The 17,865-nt window shown below is 32.8% G+C and overlaps 3 protein-coding genes across 3 annotated transcripts; 1 reads left to right on the plus strand and 2 right to left on the minus strand.

Moving 5' to 3' along the window:
* Window positions 1-4: 4 nt before the first annotated feature.
* LOC112092418 (pentatricopeptide repeat-containing protein PNM1, mitochondrial-like) lies at window positions 5-2,892 on the plus strand (the record flags this gene model as incomplete). The annotated part of the gene is made up of 2 exons (XM_024168540.1): window positions 5-938; window positions 2,613-2,892. A coding segment is annotated over one exon (921 nt), but the record flags the coding sequence as incomplete, so codon positions are not given.
* LOC112092423 (cleavage stimulation factor subunit 50-like) lies at window positions 2,501-5,389 on the minus strand. Its single transcript, XM_024168547.1, has 6 exons — window positions 5,331-5,389; window positions 5,025-5,133; window positions 4,306-4,362; window positions 4,114-4,218; window positions 2,810-2,866; window positions 2,501-2,722 (listed from the first exon to the last, which is right to left on the minus strand). Exons 1-6 carry the CDS (start codon window positions 5,387-5,389, stop codon window positions 2,501-2,503), a joined length of 609 nt encoding a protein of 202 aa, XP_024024315.1.
* A 6,579-nt stretch (window positions 5,390-11,968) lies between these two features.
* LOC21399861 (auxin efflux carrier component 2) lies at window positions 11,969-17,323 on the minus strand. The gene is made up of 6 exons (XM_024168396.1): window positions 15,981-17,323; window positions 14,572-14,899; window positions 14,166-14,251; window positions 13,838-13,995; window positions 12,725-12,801; window positions 11,969-12,053 (listed from the first exon to the last, which is right to left on the minus strand). Exons 1-6 carry the CDS (start codon window positions 17,233-17,235, stop codon window positions 11,987-11,989), a joined length of 1,971 nt encoding a protein of 656 aa, XP_024024164.1. The 5' UTR covers window positions 17,236-17,323; the 3' UTR covers window positions 11,969-11,986.
* Between the last annotated feature and the right edge of the window lie 542 nt (window positions 17,324-17,865).

Genomic DNA, 17,865 nt, shown 5'->3' on the forward strand with positions numbered 1-17,865 from the left:
GCGCACTGTCGTCGTCGAGAAGCTCTGCGAGAACGGCTTCGCGAGCTACGCGGAGAAGATGGTGAAGAGCTTGGCGAACGAGATTTTTCCCGGCGAGAGAATTTGTGATTTGCTGATCATAGGATGGTGCGTCGATGGGAAGCTTGATGAAGCGAATCGATTGGCCGGAGAGATGTACAGAGGAGGATTCGAGCTCGGAACAATGGCGTTCAACGCGATTCTCGATTGCGTATGTAAGCTCTGCCGGAAAAAGGATCCTTTTCGGCTACAATCGGAGGCCGAGAATGTGTTGGTGGACATGGATACTTATGGAGTTCCGAGAAATGTGGAGACTTTCAATGTGTTGATCAACAATTTGTGTAAGATTAGGAAGACTGAGGAAGCCTTGAAGGTGTTTGAGAGAATGGGAGAGTGGGGATGTTATCCGAATGAGGAAACGTTTCTTGTTTTGATCAGGAGTTTGTACCAGGCGGCGAGGGTTGGAGAAGGCGATGAAATGATTGATAGGATGAAATCCGCGGGTTATGGCGATAAGCTTGATAAGAAGGCTTATTATGGCTTCTTGAAGATCTTGTGCGGGATCGAGAGGATCGATCACGCGCTGAGCGTTTTCCAGAAGATGAAGAAAGACGGGTGTGAGCCGGGGGTCAAGACTTACGAGCTTTTGATGGAAAAGTTGTGTGCTCATAACCGAGTTGATAAGGCCAATGCCCTTTTCAATGGGGCTAAGAAACGAGGCGTTCCGGTGACGCAAAAGGAGTATCCCGTGGACCCTAGGTACTTGAAGAAGAAAGTTAAGGCTGTGAAGAAGGAGAAGAAGAGGGAGACGCTGCCGGAGAAGATGGCCAGGAAGAGGAGGCGCCTCAAGCAGATTCGATTGAGTTTCGTGAAGAAACCGAAGAAAATGACGCGCCGAGCATATTGATCCGAGTGAAAGGGTATGATTGGGTTATTTATTGAAGTTTTGACTTCAATTGAATTTTGATCAACTTGTTTTTTGATGATATGTAACCTTTATGTGTTTCTTCTTGTTTTCTAGTATTGGTTATTAGTAATTAGAAGTAAAATTACTTCACCAAGTCCAACAGAGAAACCAAAGAAAATAAAGTGATCTTTTTGTTTAGGATTTTGACACTCAGCTGGTACATTAATTCTTAGAGCAAAGGAACTTTGTGATTAGTGATTAGTGTTGAAGTTGATTTCTCTCTTTTTAAGCTTGCATTTTGTTCAACTTAGTACCCTTTTGGGGGTTTAGCTTATGATCTAAAAGGGCTATTAACTATAGCAACACAATTTATGTCACTCTTTGTGACTCTGCATTCACTGTTTGACACGTAAACGTCGGACAGTGAATGCAGCAAGAGTGAGTGACATAAAAAGTGATGTTAGCATTTCTCTTAAGTACTAACGAATGCAATTAGGTGGGATTTGCCTCTAATAATGAAGTGGGCATTGTGAATTTGTGATAATACATGGTTATGAGGAGATACAAGGAGATACAATCTCCATTTCTATTAGCTATACTTTTGAACTGCTCTAATTCATGGCTTCTAGGATTTCAGAATTGTGCAATATCATCACCACTTTTGTTTACCTATTTGTAATGGATATTCCAATCAGAAAGGCAAAAGGTTTAAAAGGGAAGAGGAATAGAGAGGAACAAAATATTTGATGCAAGTGCATACTTTTTTTTTATGTGAAATAGTTCAAATGAATGCTTAAATATTAGGGATTGCAAATATGATTGTATTTTAGTGAGTATACACATGAATGGAATAGAAGGGAAACACTCATTTTTCCGCTGATGACATGTAAATATGCCCTTAATCTACAGCAGTTCAACTCCTTTTTTCATGAAATGTATAGTATAGTGAATTTCAAATTATGATCTAATCTGTTTATTTTCATATTGACTTTTTTTCCCCTTATCGCTGTACAAACATGCTTTTCAATTCGCCGGGGGGTGAAGTTCTATGCTTCGCATTCAAACATGAAACATGTTAGAAGTAGTAAAACTTGGATAATGAAAAGAAAAAAAAAATTAAAAGGAAAAGAAATCCCAAAGAAGTATAAGTAGGATTTGAATTATCGATGTGCTCATTGGAGGTTTTACTAAAGCAGGCAAGAAAAATGGCCATTTCAATAGCAAAAATTTTGTTGAAACTTTCATTAAGTAATGGCAACCCGTAAGCGTAACTTGTCTTCTTTTCAAGTTTGGAATATGATGCCTTTACCCTTTTGAGGACGGTGCGTGTTAGCCTGAGAGGCGTGACCTTTATCGAATATATTATTGGGAGTTGAGAATTACTTGGGCGAAAAGCATGCCGCGGTTATATTTTACTTCAAATAGTTTTAAAATTTACTATTTATTACATTGTTTTATATTTTCTGCATATATTCTCCATAGTGTCATAAGTTCTCAAAAATTGACGATAATTTAAATGTATAACAGCAAAACAAAAAATGGATGAAGAGAAAAAACCTCAGAAATTTTGAAAGGTTACAGGCATAAGATATCGTTAAATCCTAAATCAAAAGATGAACTAAGAAAAGCTATTATCTGCAGATTGAGTGCTTCCTTCCAATAACGGATTGACTTGTCGGTTCCACAGGAAACAAATGCTGCCTCCATTGGTGAGCGGTCGAGCCAACGAGGAGCACCGGCATGGTTGGAAGGCCACCTTGCAACCTTCTCTGCCGTCAAAGCGTCCCACACAACAATCTGCTTAGTACAAACGACAGTCAGTTGCAAATTTAAACATTGCCATTGACAGTTGGATCAGAACTTAGAACAAGAAGCTTAACAAACCTCGTTGTTTAGCCCATCTATGCATAGTACAAAGTCTTCAGTATGATTGAAAACAGCCTGCAAATAAAAAAGTATGAACCTAATAAACCTACAGAGTCGTTCCAAGAAAAGAAAGAAAAAGAGAGCTAAACGGATTTTGAAGCTTCTTTTTGGGAATATCTATTAAGAAATGTCAAGAAGAAATTTCTAAAATTTAAGAAATATCTATTAAGAATTTAAGATCATAAAATTCTCATCCTCAGTTGCTTAAATTCCTACAGGAAAGTACTTTTGATTTGTCTGCCTGATCGTCACTTAATGGCTTGAATAAGAACCGAGTGTCCAAAAGGAAAAGTACATGAAAGTAGCCAACAATGTGATATAAGAACTGTGTGGCCAAATTCGTGCAGGAAAAGTAACTTTACTGTTTCTAACTTGAAAGCAGATTATAGACAACAATGTGGTGAGATTGTCAAAAGCTCTTACTCCTAAATCCTATGCCAAAATTTCCCAAGAACAATTTAATTGCACACCACTTCCCGCGAAAATTCTTGATCATATTTTCTTGCCCAGAAAGAACAGAGCGCTTCCGCCTTCCAAATAGCCAAGGAAAACAAGCCGGGAAAAAAAAAAAAAAAAAAAAAAAAAAATGCTTTTCAATTCGCCGGGGGGTGAAGTTCTATGCTTCGCATTCAAACATGAAACATGTTAGAAGTAGTAAAACTTGGATAATGAAAAGAAAAAAAAAATTAAAAGGAAAAGAAATCCCAAAGAAGTATAAGTAGGATTTGAATTATCGATGTGCTCATTGGAGGTTTTACTAAAGCAGGCAAGAAAAATGGCCATTTCAATAGCAAAAATTTTGTTGAAACTTTCATTAAGTAATGGCAACCCGTAAGCGTAACTTGTCTTCTTTTCAAGTTTGGAATATGATGCCTTTACCCTTTTGAGGACGGTGCGTGTTAGCCTGAGAGGCGTGACCTTTATCGAATATATTATTGGGAGTTGAGAATTACTTGGGCGAAAAGCATGCCGCGGTTATATTTTACTTCAAATAGTTTTAAAATTTACTATTTATTACATTGTTTTATATTTTCTGCATATATTCTCCATAGTGTCATAAGTTCTCAAAAATTGACGATAATTTAAATGTATAACAGCAAAACAAAAAATGGATGAAGAGAAAAAACCTCAGAAATTTTGAAAGGTTACAGGCATAAGATATCGTTAAATCCTAAATCAAAAGATGAACTAAGAAAAGCTATTATCTGCAGATTGAGTGCTTCCTTCCAATAACGGATTGACTTGTCGGTTCCACAGGAAACAAATGCTGCCTCCATTGGTGAGCGGTCGAGCCAACGAGGAGCACCGGCATGGTTGGAAGGCCACCTTGCAACCTTCTCTGCCGTCAAAGCGTCCCACACAACAATCTGCTTAGTACAAACGACAGTCAGTTGCAAATTTAAACATTGCCATTGACAGTTGGATCAGAACTTAGAACAAGAAGCTTAACAAACCTCGTTGTTTAGCCCATCTATGCATAGTACAAAGTCTTCAGTATGATTGAAAACAGCCTGCAAATAAAAAAGTATGAACCTAATAAACCTAGAGTCGTTCCAAGAAAAGAAAGAAAAAGAGAGCCAACGGATTTTGAAGCTTCTCTTTGGGAATATCTATTAAGAAATGTCAAGAAGAAATTTCTAAAATTTAAGAAATATCTATTAAGAATTTAAGATCATAAAATTCTCATCCTCAGTTGCTTAAATTCCTACAGGAAAGTACTTTTGATTTGTCTGCCTGATCGTCACTTAATGGCTTGAATAAGAACCGAGTGTCCAAAAGGAAAAGTACATGAAAATAGCCAACAATGTGATATAAGAACTGTGTGGCCAAATTCGTGCAGGAAAAGTAACTTTACTGTTTCTAACTTGAAAGCAGATTATAGACAACAATGTGGTGAGATTGTCAAAAGCTCTTACTCCTAAATCCTATGCCAAAATTTCCCAAGAACAATTTAATTGCACACCACTTCCCGCGAAAATTCTTGATCATATTTTCTTGCCCAGAAAGAACAGAGCGCTTCCGCCTTCCAAATAGCCAAGGAAAACAAGCCGGGAAAAAAAAAAAAAAAAAAAAAAAAAAAAAAAAAAAAAAAAAAAAAAAGGGCAAAAAAAAAAACAGAACAAAAAAAAAAAAAAATAGGGCACAAGTCCTCAACACAAGGTTGTTTTTGTACCTGACAACGCGACTGTGTTTGTGTAGCTCCCGGGTATTGCTTGACCAATCTGCCAATTCCAACTTCCCATAACTTCACAGAGGAATCCTTTCCACACGAGAGAATGAACCTATAAAGTTGATATTGGGGTCATGTCCCAAAGTTAGTAGATTTCGTTCCCTTCGCGGATTCGACTTTTTAATTCGAGCTGAGATGTGACATTTTTTAAGAGCTTTAAATTGTAATAAAAAAGTTAGATTTGACATTTTTTTGAGAATTTTTAACTGTAAGAATTTTAAACTAAAAATTCAAATAGATGAAACGAACCAGGCCAAAATTTGCATGTTGTGACTTGAAAGATTACTGCAAATGTTCCTAGCATACATATTTATTATTTTTGGATACACATTTCAAAACGCAAACCATTTTGTGATCTCAACCTTTGATCCTTTGTAAATTTATTTATCAACAGAAAGATAAAGAAGGGAACCAAAAAGAATTGGTGTTCAAACGTGTGGGACCCGCAATTAATTTGCTAAGCAACAGGCTATAATTCTATACGTGCGGCCTAAACGACTCACTGTTAAAAAACGACATAACTTTTTCAGCAATGAAATTTAAATTGGACGCTTTTTAAAACTTGACATACCCGTAGGGCCAAAAAGATGACCCTTCGGGGGGACACTCCAAAATAAATTTTATTGATGTGATTCAACTTTTATATATATATATATATATATTCCTAAAAGTTAAAATCACATTCAATAATACACTAGTAAAATTTATAAATCACATTTATCAAATGATTAAACCTTAGGTAGTGCCAAACATGGTGTTACATTAATCCTAATAAATATGTCCATCCGTCATGTTAATGACTTATCCAAAGCTAAGGGCTCGAACATGTTCGGCTGAGTCAATTTTTTGTGGTTTGAATACGAGTGGTTTCGGCTAATTTTCTCGGTTGATTTAGTTAAATCAGTTATTTCATTTGTTAATTTAACTTTTTCCAATATTTACCAAAGAATGGTGTAGTTTTAATGATTATTTGAATATATATCCATCAATAGATATCGTTATTTTAGTCTTAAAATATTAATCTGACGGTTGTAATAAATTAGATAGTTGATCAAAAAAAATTTATGATAATTAATGAAACTAGTTATTTGAATATTTACCCATCAATAGTTACGCATAATTATTGAAAACTCGTCCTACCTAAGAATTTAAGGGGGGCAAAAAAAAAAAAAAAAAACTGTTTAGAGTTAATTTGATTTTAGGTTCATCTAAAATGATCGACCCTCACCTTTCATCAGCTTTTTGCACAAGAAGATGAACAGTGACAATCAGTGATTTACCTGTTTTTAGCTATAACATACTCTTAGGCCTCGTTCACTTCGCGGATTCAAGTTTTCAATTCGAACTGAGATGTGACATTTTCTAAGAGCTTTTTACTGTAGCAGAAAAAGTTAGATGTGACATTTTCTGAGAACTTTTTACTGTAGAAACCTAAAACTGAAAACTCGAATCGGTGAAATGAACAAGGCATTAGTTTAGTAAAATCAGAGTTATTTAGCAAAATTGTGGCTTAAAAAGAGACATGTTTGGAAATATCTCGAGTTCATCTTTTAGTTGTCTCTAATTTATTCGGATAAGTATTGAGTTATGTGAGCTTACATACTTTATAATTCTCTTTTAGTTTCTAATGCGTTTTCCTAATTGAATTCCAATATAAAGGGGGTGATTTTTTAAGAATTAATTTAGGTTGATTCACACTTTTAAGAGCTGAATTGGAGAGAAAGTTTAGAAAATTCTAGAGGCTCGTTTTTATTTCTTAATACCACAGTGATCTCTTTTCCTTATGGGTTTTTGACCGTATTCTTATTTTTATGGTTGTTCACTTTCTCTGCTCCAAATATTTTATCAATAGTAACAGTTACAGTCTTAGCTTTATTAGTAATTCAAAAATGCTTGGAACTTCACAAGATCTAATATCACATCTAATTTGTGATCTATGGATCGACCAAAAACTTCTCTTTAATAACCCTCATGATCCATAGTTTAAATAAGCTCTCGCTGAATCTTTGAAGTTGGAACGCTTAATGGGGTAATATAAAACGCAAAATAAATAAATAAATAAATAAACTAAAAATAAAAAATTAGAGAGTTTTTGCGGTAGTTCGCTTTATCAATTGTCTTATTTTTTTACCGTTAGATCATCTGGTCAAAATTATATTAAATTGAAAAAATATGCATAACAGACAGATTTTTATATAGATATGACAGCTAAAAAAAACAAAGAACTGCCAACAGTTCGTTGTTTCAAGGGCTATGAGAGAAACTCTCCAAAAATAAAAATATAACTATAAAGGAACTCACATGGGCAAGAGTTCTTGATGAATATTGGTGTCGGGCCTAGAGTTTACATAAACTCTGCAACTCCTTTTGTTTTGTTGGAAGAAATGTCTAGGAGAGGACAAGATCTTTACAATATCATCATGTGAAGTACTAATAAAATAGATTTCAAATCGAAACTTAATCTAGAAAAGCATAGGAAAATGCCCTTTTCACTTCCCACGTGATAGATCCCCCTTGGACTCTCTCAACTCTCTATTTTTCCCGTTCTAAGCAATTCCACATAATAATGAAAATTTGTAACAAATTGCTGCATAAAAGTCCTATAAACGTTAGATGAAAATTTGTGTCTTAAATTAAATTGACATATATTAACCGTTGAATGATTTTATATATAAGTGTGTGTGTCATTTCAATATATAATAATAACCTAATTGGACGATAAGAGACTCGAATTCTATACATGATTCTCGAAGAATTTGTGATTAGAATGTTAACATATATGCATTTTTATTATGTTAATTTTCTTTTAGTAAGAAGTGAAAGAATTCAAATGTTCGACCTCATAAATTAAAAGTTGGAGTAAGTTATTACCATATACAATATGTGACATTAATATATGCGTAATTTACGTGTGAATTCACGACCCGATCGAGAGTTTGACGGGATGGTAAGTCCGTCCCTTGCGTAAAAAGTCATGACTTTGAGTTGGGATCGTTGTAATGGACGGGGTATATGAATAATCCACTTTGAGAAGATCTCTCCCAAATAACATTTCTCTCTACCAAAAACGAAATGTATGCATATATGAATCCTATATATTTTTCATATTAATGTTAAGAGACATATTCATGCATATGCTAGCTAGTTAGTTCTGGCAGAATCATTATATGGAGGTGATGGGAGAAACCGAGGCATATGTGTTGTTTTAATCTAATCCAAATGGTACTTTTTGTCATGTTTCAGTCGCACACAATTAATTTATTCGCAATCACTCGTATAAATCAATTGAAAACTTTCATCTATCTATATATTATTTGGGGAATTCGTGATTGGATTTTTTTTTTTTTTTTTTTACACATTTGTCTTCTAACGGCTTTGATTCTTTTAATTTAGTTGGCTAGATCACTATCTTAAATATAATATAATCAAAGTCAACAAATTATCAATCATTCTTTTGATTATATGGAAGATAATTTTTAGTATTGATGAGTTGTTTTTCGATTAATATTGGAGACCGACCTAACGAATTGTATTAGAGATTCTATACTGTCATTATTTTTTTTGATAATGAAATGAAAAATAGGAACCTCTAATTTCTGCTGGGGAATATTGTGCAATTAATAATGTATAAGAAAACTTTTGATCAGTCACACACGTTTCAAAATGAGGACCATGTAATTATAATATCTTTCAAATATTGTAAGACGCCATTATTATCGGTTTGAGCTGGCGAATGACCTTGCTCTTGTAAAGACTCAATATATAGTTAATTATAATTCGATTGTGTATAAATTTTATTATTGATGGAGGAGCATATTTAAACTCAAAGTAGTTTATATTATTTATTATTTCGGCCTTAAAAAAGTGTATGAGCTTATTTGTTAGGTGTGCGCCTACGAATTCGTAAGAAATTTGTTAAGAGTGTTTGAGATGGATTTTTGAGTAAAGTTTTAAGTTAAAATTTTTTTTATCGCATCTTTCTTATCAATTGCACATTATAAATATGTCCTTTTGGGAGGGGGTTTTCCTAATTAAGGAAGAATGAATGATACATAAGCATACATATATATGTCTCGTTTGCTTCGCGAATTTAAGTTTTTAATTCAAACTGAGATGTGACATTTTCTAAGAGCTTTTAACTGTAACAGAAAAAATTAAATGTGATATTTTTTAAAAATTTTTAACTGTAAAAATTTAAAATTAAAAATTTAAATCGGTCAAAATGAACAATGCCATAATATATTTAAATGTATATATGTGTGTGTGAATGTCTCAAACGTATTTAATACCTCCCAAAACATGGATGCAGATGATTAACAGAAGGGCAGGGCTACCATACAAAGTACATTTTGTCTGATTGTAGATAAAATGGACAAATATATAAACTAACGTCAAATTCTGTCAAGTACCAATATCTGAAAAGGAGCGGAAATAAATAATTGACACTAGCAAGTTTTAACTTTTTCCCTTGCATCACATGGTACAAGCCTTTTAAGTATATACAGCAACATTTGCACAATGATTTTGGATTTTCAAGTTCAGCACTTAAGTAATTGTACGGTGAACAAAAAATATTAAAATAATAAAATTAAATTTTAATTTTAATCAAAAAATATTATAATAAAAAAGTCTGTGCTGTGATTTAAATCGTTTTTAAGAACTGCTTGTCATGATGTGCCCTTTATTTGACAGTACTCTTACATTGAATTTTATATTTGAGAAAAAAATAGGAAATTGTCTTCAATCTAATTAGAGCGGCACATGTATATTTTTTTTAAAAACATGTATATTTTATTTTCGGTATATGTATATTTCTTTTTAAAATATGTATAATGTGAAGAGACACTTATAATTTGTCTAAACATATATATACATATTTTTAAAGGATATACACATGTACCGAAGAGAAAATATACATGTTTTTTTTTTAAATATATATGTGCTGCTTTAATCTAATACTGGATTGGAGACTTTACCAAAAATAATATAATAGAAAAGTTAAATTTAAATTTTAGTGAAAGAAAATATTGTAATAAAAAAGTTTTAGCCGAGATTTGAATTGTTTTTATGAAAAGTTTGTCATGATGTTCCTTTTATTAGATAGTACTCTAACATTGTCTTCTAAAAAAAGAAGATAGAGTACTTTCTCATGCCTTTCCCATTTTGATTTACATCTTAAGAAGTGTTGACAGTCAAATATGAATCCACTCACATGTATTGATGGTAAATAACGAGATGAAAATAAAAAATATTGAATGCAAAGAATATTGTGGTTTGGTTGGTTTTGACTATGAAATTAACCCGGATGTCCTTCACAGCCGACTCGGTTAGCCGGTGAGGCCAATAACCAACTTCAGTTAATTTCATATACAAACAATGTAGGTATACATATATACAAAGAAAATACAAAACGACAAACTTTATACACACCATAATGTGTAAAAATGGATCACGTATGCAATTTGTTCTCAAACTTTTTGATTCCTCAAGGAATTGAACTCATATGTCTCTTTATTTGTATCCTCTTTCGTCTCTCTTCGGTAAAATTATATCACATCAATTAAAATATTTTAATCACTATAATATTTTAATTAATGTGATACAAAACTTTAATTAAAGTAATATTTATAATTCACGTGGCATGATATTATTGGAGTGATAATGAATAGAAACAAGAAAAGGAGACAGAAGAGACGGTTCTACAAGCTTTTATAGCCCTTAAACGATTTTGAATTGCAATATTCCTTTTGTTTTTCTCCACTCAAAAGAAAAGGAAGTAGAAAATAGGACACAAATATTACTCTCTCCCTTTTTGCTAGTTGTAAAAAGGTGTAAATTAGGGAGCTAGAATTTGTTGTCGGCTGGGCTCAATTGTTTTTTTTTCGCATAATTGATTTATTTAATCTTTTTATCGGATCATATGTTAATTTATTAATGTAGATATGGGTTGGGATTAAAATGGTTCTCCTCAACTTTTGTGGGGGATAATTAAAGTATATGTAGATTTGAGGGGAATAAAATAATTTCTCTCAATTTTTATGGGGGTCAAATTTAATAAGAAAACATGCTGACTTTTAAAAGAATGGAAAATGTAATACCATCTAGCTCCGTTCATGAAAATACAGTGTGTATGCTGTATATAGGTCAAAATTCTGCGTAGAATCTTTAGCCATACAAGTCAATGATATATTTCACAAGCTTCAAAGAAATAAGCTTAAAATCTTCTTCCCAAATCCCAACAAATATGAATACAAAGACCTCGTTCACTTCGCAGATTCGAGTTTTTAATTCGAGTTGAGATGTGACATTTTTTGAGAGCTTTTCACTGTAGCAGAAAAAGTTAGATGTGACATTTTCTGAGTGCTTTTTACTCTAAAAATCTAAAACTGAAAACTTGAATCGGTGAAATGAACGAGGCCGCATCCACATGTAACAATCAAGTTAATTAGGATAAATACCAAATGGCTTTGGAGTCAAAATTAAGTAAAAAGAACTACATTGATTTTGGTGTAACAAATACATATAAAAATTGCAGCAAAAAAAAAAAATACATATAAAAATTGGACCGTACATTCATTGAATTTATCTGGGGTCTATTCTAATAATATTTCTAACTGGTAAATAGAAAAAAAAAATTAAAAAAAAATTAAAAAAAAAAACTTAATACTAATACAACTTATGAACTAAGATATCTAAAGAAGATAGTATATGGAGATCCCTAAAAGGGTCACATGCTCAAGGCCATATAATTTGCTTGATGGCACTGAATCCAAAGGCTTATATTATTTTGGTTCTTTTCATTGAGAACATTTTTTTTTTTTTTTTCCTTTTTTAATACATCCAACTAAGACTGACTTGGATATACAGTTTTTATATGTTTCACTACGATTTCCCAGAAAGAAGTACTACAGCCCAAAAAGCACATAGTAGAGTATTGTTATGGGCAAGGCGACTAGCATTCCGAAAATGACCCTGCATCAAAATCATTGCAACAAAAATGTATTAATTAGAATGTGAGATTCTCTTCTAATTTAATATTAATAATTGTTTTCAAGGACCTTTTCTAGTAAGGTTAGATATTATCAAAATCACGCAAGATTAAAAAAATATACTAAATAAATAAATTTTAATACAAATTAAACGGTTGATAAATAAAAGACTATTGATAATTTATTTTTTCAGAAACAATCAAAAAAACTCCCTTATTTTCATTTCTTTTGAAACTTCAACTACGAAAATCTTGTATTCAAACTAAAAAACCTTTTTCACAACCCCACCACTCACAACAGGTGGATCACGTCGAGACGTATAACACCAATCATTTAAAATTGTGTGTTTTGAACGTCAAATCACATTATACTTTTATTAGAATTATCGATAGTATATTTAGGTAGAAATAAATTTTTTTGATTTTAAACTTAAATCTTTTCAAAGTTTTTGATGTAAGATATGGTAATCAAAAGGATTTGAACCCTTTATCCAAAAAAAAAAAAACCCATAAAACATTGTACACTTAATAAAATTTAATGAAAATCTAATAATATGAAATCATACCATCTGAGAAAAGTTTTTCTTAAGAAAATTTTACCAAAAATTCTTTATTTGGTTCTTATGTTTACTTCAATATTTTTAGTAGAACTTACGCAGTGCTAAGTATGTCTGGATGGACATTGTATTCCTTTGCAAATACAAACGGAACGATTCCTTGTGGAAGAGCAGCCTGCATGCAGATGATCATAATAATTAAATTTCTTATAAATTAGAGATTTCTCTCATGTTTTATCTTTTTTAATAATATTAGTGTTATATGTTAATCAGTCATCAAATTTATATTAAATATGATCAAAGATTAAATCATATTAAAAAAGTAATACAAATCTAACAATTAATAAATAAAATATACTAATATTCTTAAAAAAGAAAAATTACTAGAGAAATTCCATATAAATTATACTGATTTTAGTGATTGATTTACTTCTCAAACTTCTATATAAAAAGTGTCAAAATCTGAATTTTTTTTGTTTGACTGATTCCATTGAGATTTGAAAAGGACGGAAGGAAATTTATAGTACTTGGCAAGTCAGTAGTTTGGACTATACAGTAGAAAGAGAAATAATTATTGGTTCAAATATTGAGGAACGATGCTTTACTGTTGAAAGATATGCATGTACCAGCAATGTTGTTCAACACAACCGTATTGAATATGTATATATATGAACGAATGTTTAGTAAAAGTTTGGGTTCATAAATTTAAAATTATAATTTAAAATTATTTTTATTTTATGAATATTTTTTATAAGAAAAAATATTATAATAAATTATGAATCATAATTTAAATTATAACGTGAATTTTTTTTTTAAATACACGTTAAGTTTTTTTCGTCAGTTACTTATCGAATATAAAAATTTAATAATATAAGGTGATGAGAATTTAATTTTATTAATTTATTATATATATTTTTTTATCAATTACATAATTTTTTAAAACCGTCTGACATCCAACTAAGTCATGTTTATCGTTTAGAATGTCTTTCGAAAAGTTACTTTAGATTTTAGTGTTTTAGGTGACGGTGAGAAAAAGGTTTGGCTTTTGGAGATGATAAGTCAAAAGTTGAACAAAAGCTACAACTATTTTTCTTCCACCGTCTAATAAGGCCAAAAAACAAAGTCATCTCATGCAAGAATATTATGGAATATTTTAATTAATTAAAAGAAATATTAATAATAATTAGCAAAGTGAATTTGAATTAATTAACCTGAACAATGGCAACATGCAAAAGAACTCCACGAAGACCAATGACAATAGAGGTTGCTGCAATGACTGCCGGGCCTGTCAAGAACCTAACAGCCATTGAAAATGTCGCCACGGATTTTCCACATGCTATGATCTTTGGTTGTAATGCCATGAACAAACCTGCACCAAATTATATATATATATATATATATATAAATACATATATATTATTAATAATCAGAAAAATATAGTGCCCAATAATTAAATTAATTTCATTTGGGTTGACTTCAAATTCAATAAAACATGTATATATATATATCTATATAATAATAAGGATCATGTATATGTACCTAAACTGAACATAGCCATTCCAAGACCAGCATCAGACAATATTGAAATAGATCCACTTACAATTGTGGGCATCTTGATGTCCCACCTGCCAACATAATTATGCAAAGATAAACTAGTTATTAGGATTTAATCAATTGTTGTAAATGTTTAATGATTAAGAGATCTATGAAGTAGTGAGAGAGAAAAACTAGATATTAATATCGGGTAATTATTTAATAGAGAATTCTACGATAGGGATTAAAAATACCTCGTTAATAAAATTATGTTTTGAACCGTTAATTTTCTATTAGATTTCATCAATTTTACATTTTTTTAAATTTTTTAACGAGATTTTGATCTAATCTAACATTTAGAATTCCCGAAATATATTCCAAAAAATAAAAATAAAAAATAATTATTAATTACTTGAATGAGATGAGGGACCAAGCTAGGCCAAAGAGACTTGAGTAAGTGTTGGGATTTCTTATTAGCTTTCTCCAAACCATAATAAGTATGAGTCTTGTCATGACACTTGCAGGTGGCATTTGTTGCTTCTTTTGCCCTATTTCTCCTTCTGCCACGTCAACCTTCTTTTGGCACGTGTAAGGTGAAGATCCCATTGGGAACTTACTATTATTGATATTACTATTGTTTGATCCTTCTTGATGATGATCTGTGTCCGTCAGATGATCCCTTTGATCTGATCCAACCATCTTCCCTGCAGGGCTCATATTCTCATTGAACTCTTGCATGCCTGTGAATGTTCAGGATGATCACAATAACAATTTAGAAAAAAAAAAAAAAAAGAAATTACATTTCTAAGATTTTTATTTCTCATGAAAAAAGAGATCATTTTGTTATCCCGCCTTTAATCCCATTTATTATTTTTGAATTTCAAGACTTTTTAATAGAACGGAAATAATCTAACCCAATTTTATTAGAAAAATGGGTTCAATTTTCACTCACACCGCCACACAACAATGTTGCACAACATATTTGATCAGGCAAAGATTCTAAAATAAGACTTTAAAGTATCGAACATTAGGCACATTCTCAGAAAAAAAAAAAAGAAAAAAAGAAAGAGAGACATTTTTATCACTAAAATAACCATTTGTAGTAAATTATCTAAGATTAATTTAAATCTTTTATTAAGAACATGGTTAGTGAGAACTTCTATGACCAATTAATATGACAAAAAAGTTAGGACATGCATGTATCCATGTATATGTCAGATTTCATGCAAATGATCGCTAAAATACAGACAAATCTACACTCATATAAATAATAATAATAATAATAATAATAATAATAATAATAATAATAATAATAATAATAATAAAAGGAGACAAATGTACACTCATATAAAAAAAAGTAAAAAAAGAGACAAATGTACAGTTTGACCACTGGTATTTTTCACATGCAATAGCGTCTAAAACTCACCAATTAAATTGCTACACGGAAAGCTACACATGCAGTCTTCATAAAATACTTTATATCTAGCTAACTAATTAAATTTAGTAATATTCATTATAATCAGTGAATAAATATTCCGTAAAATATAATAGAATATGGTTAAACTATTATATGGATAAATATCATTAAAATGAAAAGCAATCATTTTCGTATTATTAGTTTTTTTTAACCAATTTTTTTCACTTGCTTACAAGTTACACATAAAAATCTCTAAAGTTTATATATTAATTCCCTAACACAAATTTTAAAATGGAATCCACGTAAATATCATACAAAACTACTTATGTATTAGTTTAGCACTAAAATTTCTAATTATATAAAATAAACAAATCTGATAAGTGATAATTAAGTTTCTTAATTACCTTTTTCATGTTGTAATTTGGAAGGATCAATAGCCCCAACATCGGTGGAATTAGCAGCTCTGTTAACTGCGTGTCTAAGATTTCCTTCTGAAACCGGAGAAGCACTTGAACTCCAAACAAACATATGAAGCTCCTTATTAGCCCCAGAACCACCGCCATTAACAGTAACATTGCCAACACTACTATTACTCTCTTTCTTCTTGTGTCCTCCACTTGTGCTTGAACCCGAAAACATCGGATTCGGAGGCGGGTACGACGGCGCCAAACCGCCGTTAAAGAGCTCGCCACTCATGCTCCGCCCTCCCCTCTTCTTCCCTTGCATCTTCATCATCACCTCCTCTTCGAAATTCGACGTCCTCGGCGTCGCCCCTTTCGACGACTGCAGCGAGTAGACGTCGCCGAAACCGCCCTGGACGCTGTTGGTGTAGCCGTGCTTAGGGCTCGGCGCCTTGCTTCCGGCGAACATGGCGTAGAAGTCAGTCTGGTTGAAGCTCGACGCCCTCGGCGTCGGCTCCCGGGAGGATTGCACCGAGTAGATCTCGACTCCGGTGAGATTCGATGCCCTAGGGGTCATCGAGCTAAACCCTAGTTGCGACTTGTTGAAGGATGACACCACCGACGACGACGCCGACCGCCTCACCACCACGTGGAGCTTCCCGTCGTCGCCGATCTCCGCTTCGGTCTGGAGCGGATCCCTCCCGTTCAGAGAGACGACGTCAGAGTCCACTCGGAACGAGGTTATCGACCCCGCCGTCTCCGGGAACTGCTCCGAGATGAGGAGCTTGGCGCCGCGGTATTCGAACATGAAGAGCATGAGAGTGTACCAAATGACGCTTTGTAGGACGACGATTTGGACCATTAGAGTGCCCGAAAAATCGCCATACATGGCCTTAAGGAGAGGGATTCCCATGACGAGGGTGTTTGGGAGGGTGGAGAGAGAAAAGAGGGTGATTGTCCACTCTAGGTTTCCGCGCTTTGTGAACGTGTTCCAAAGGAACAAAGCGACGAGAATGACCACTTTTTGCAGCGAATCGGCCGCGATGAAGTGGTAATTCATCGCGTAAGGGTTGTTGGAGGAGATAAAATGGAAGGAGAGAAGAGGGACGGCGAAGACCGCAACGAAACGGTTAATGCCGGAGCATTGGTCCGGGGTGAAGATCTTCCACCACCGGACCGAACCGTAGGCTAAGATCATCGCAACGTATAGCGGCACTATGGCCGCTAAGACGTCGTAGATGTCCTTACCGGTAATCATGACGGAAAATAATTTCTAATGAGAGAAGAACAAAGGAGAAATTTTGGAAAGAAACAATAATAAGAAAACAAAGATTTTTTTTTTTTTTTACCTCATTTCATGAGGAGGGAGTTCATACGGAGTTGATAGAGGGGGAAGAACGAAATGGTTGTTTTCTAGGTTCTTATAGACAAGACTCTGATTTTTTTTTTTTTTTGGATTATAAGAAGAAAAGGTTATGATGAGATAATTATATACATATATATATATAACTTTCAAAATATATATATATATATAGTATATATGATTGGGCGTTGTGATGAGCCAAGTGGGTTTGATTTAGGAACAAAGTCGACAACAAAAAAGGAAGAAAAGTTTTTAAATGAGAACTTGTCGAGAGGAGAGGGAGACAAAAAGTCCTTCCCTCTCATGTAGAGGAAACAAAAATTTTAAAAGAAAAAAGAAAAAAAAAAAGAAGGAAAAATATAGTGGCAGGTTGTATAAGATAAAGACAGAGAGAAATTGAGAGAGATCTCCAACATGATTCTAAAAGAAGGGGGGAAAAAAGGTAATTAATGTATTACTTATTTTAGAAAAGACACAATCAAACGCGTATATTAGATTCTTAGACTGAATTATGGACTTAAAAAT

Source organism: Morus notabilis, unplaced genomic scaffold (assembly GCF_000414095.1).
Source record: "Morus notabilis unplaced genomic scaffold, ASM41409v2 Scaffold193, whole genome shotgun sequence".
NCBI classification, from domain to species: domain Eukaryota; kingdom Viridiplantae; phylum Streptophyta; class Magnoliopsida; order Rosales; family Moraceae; genus Morus; species Morus notabilis.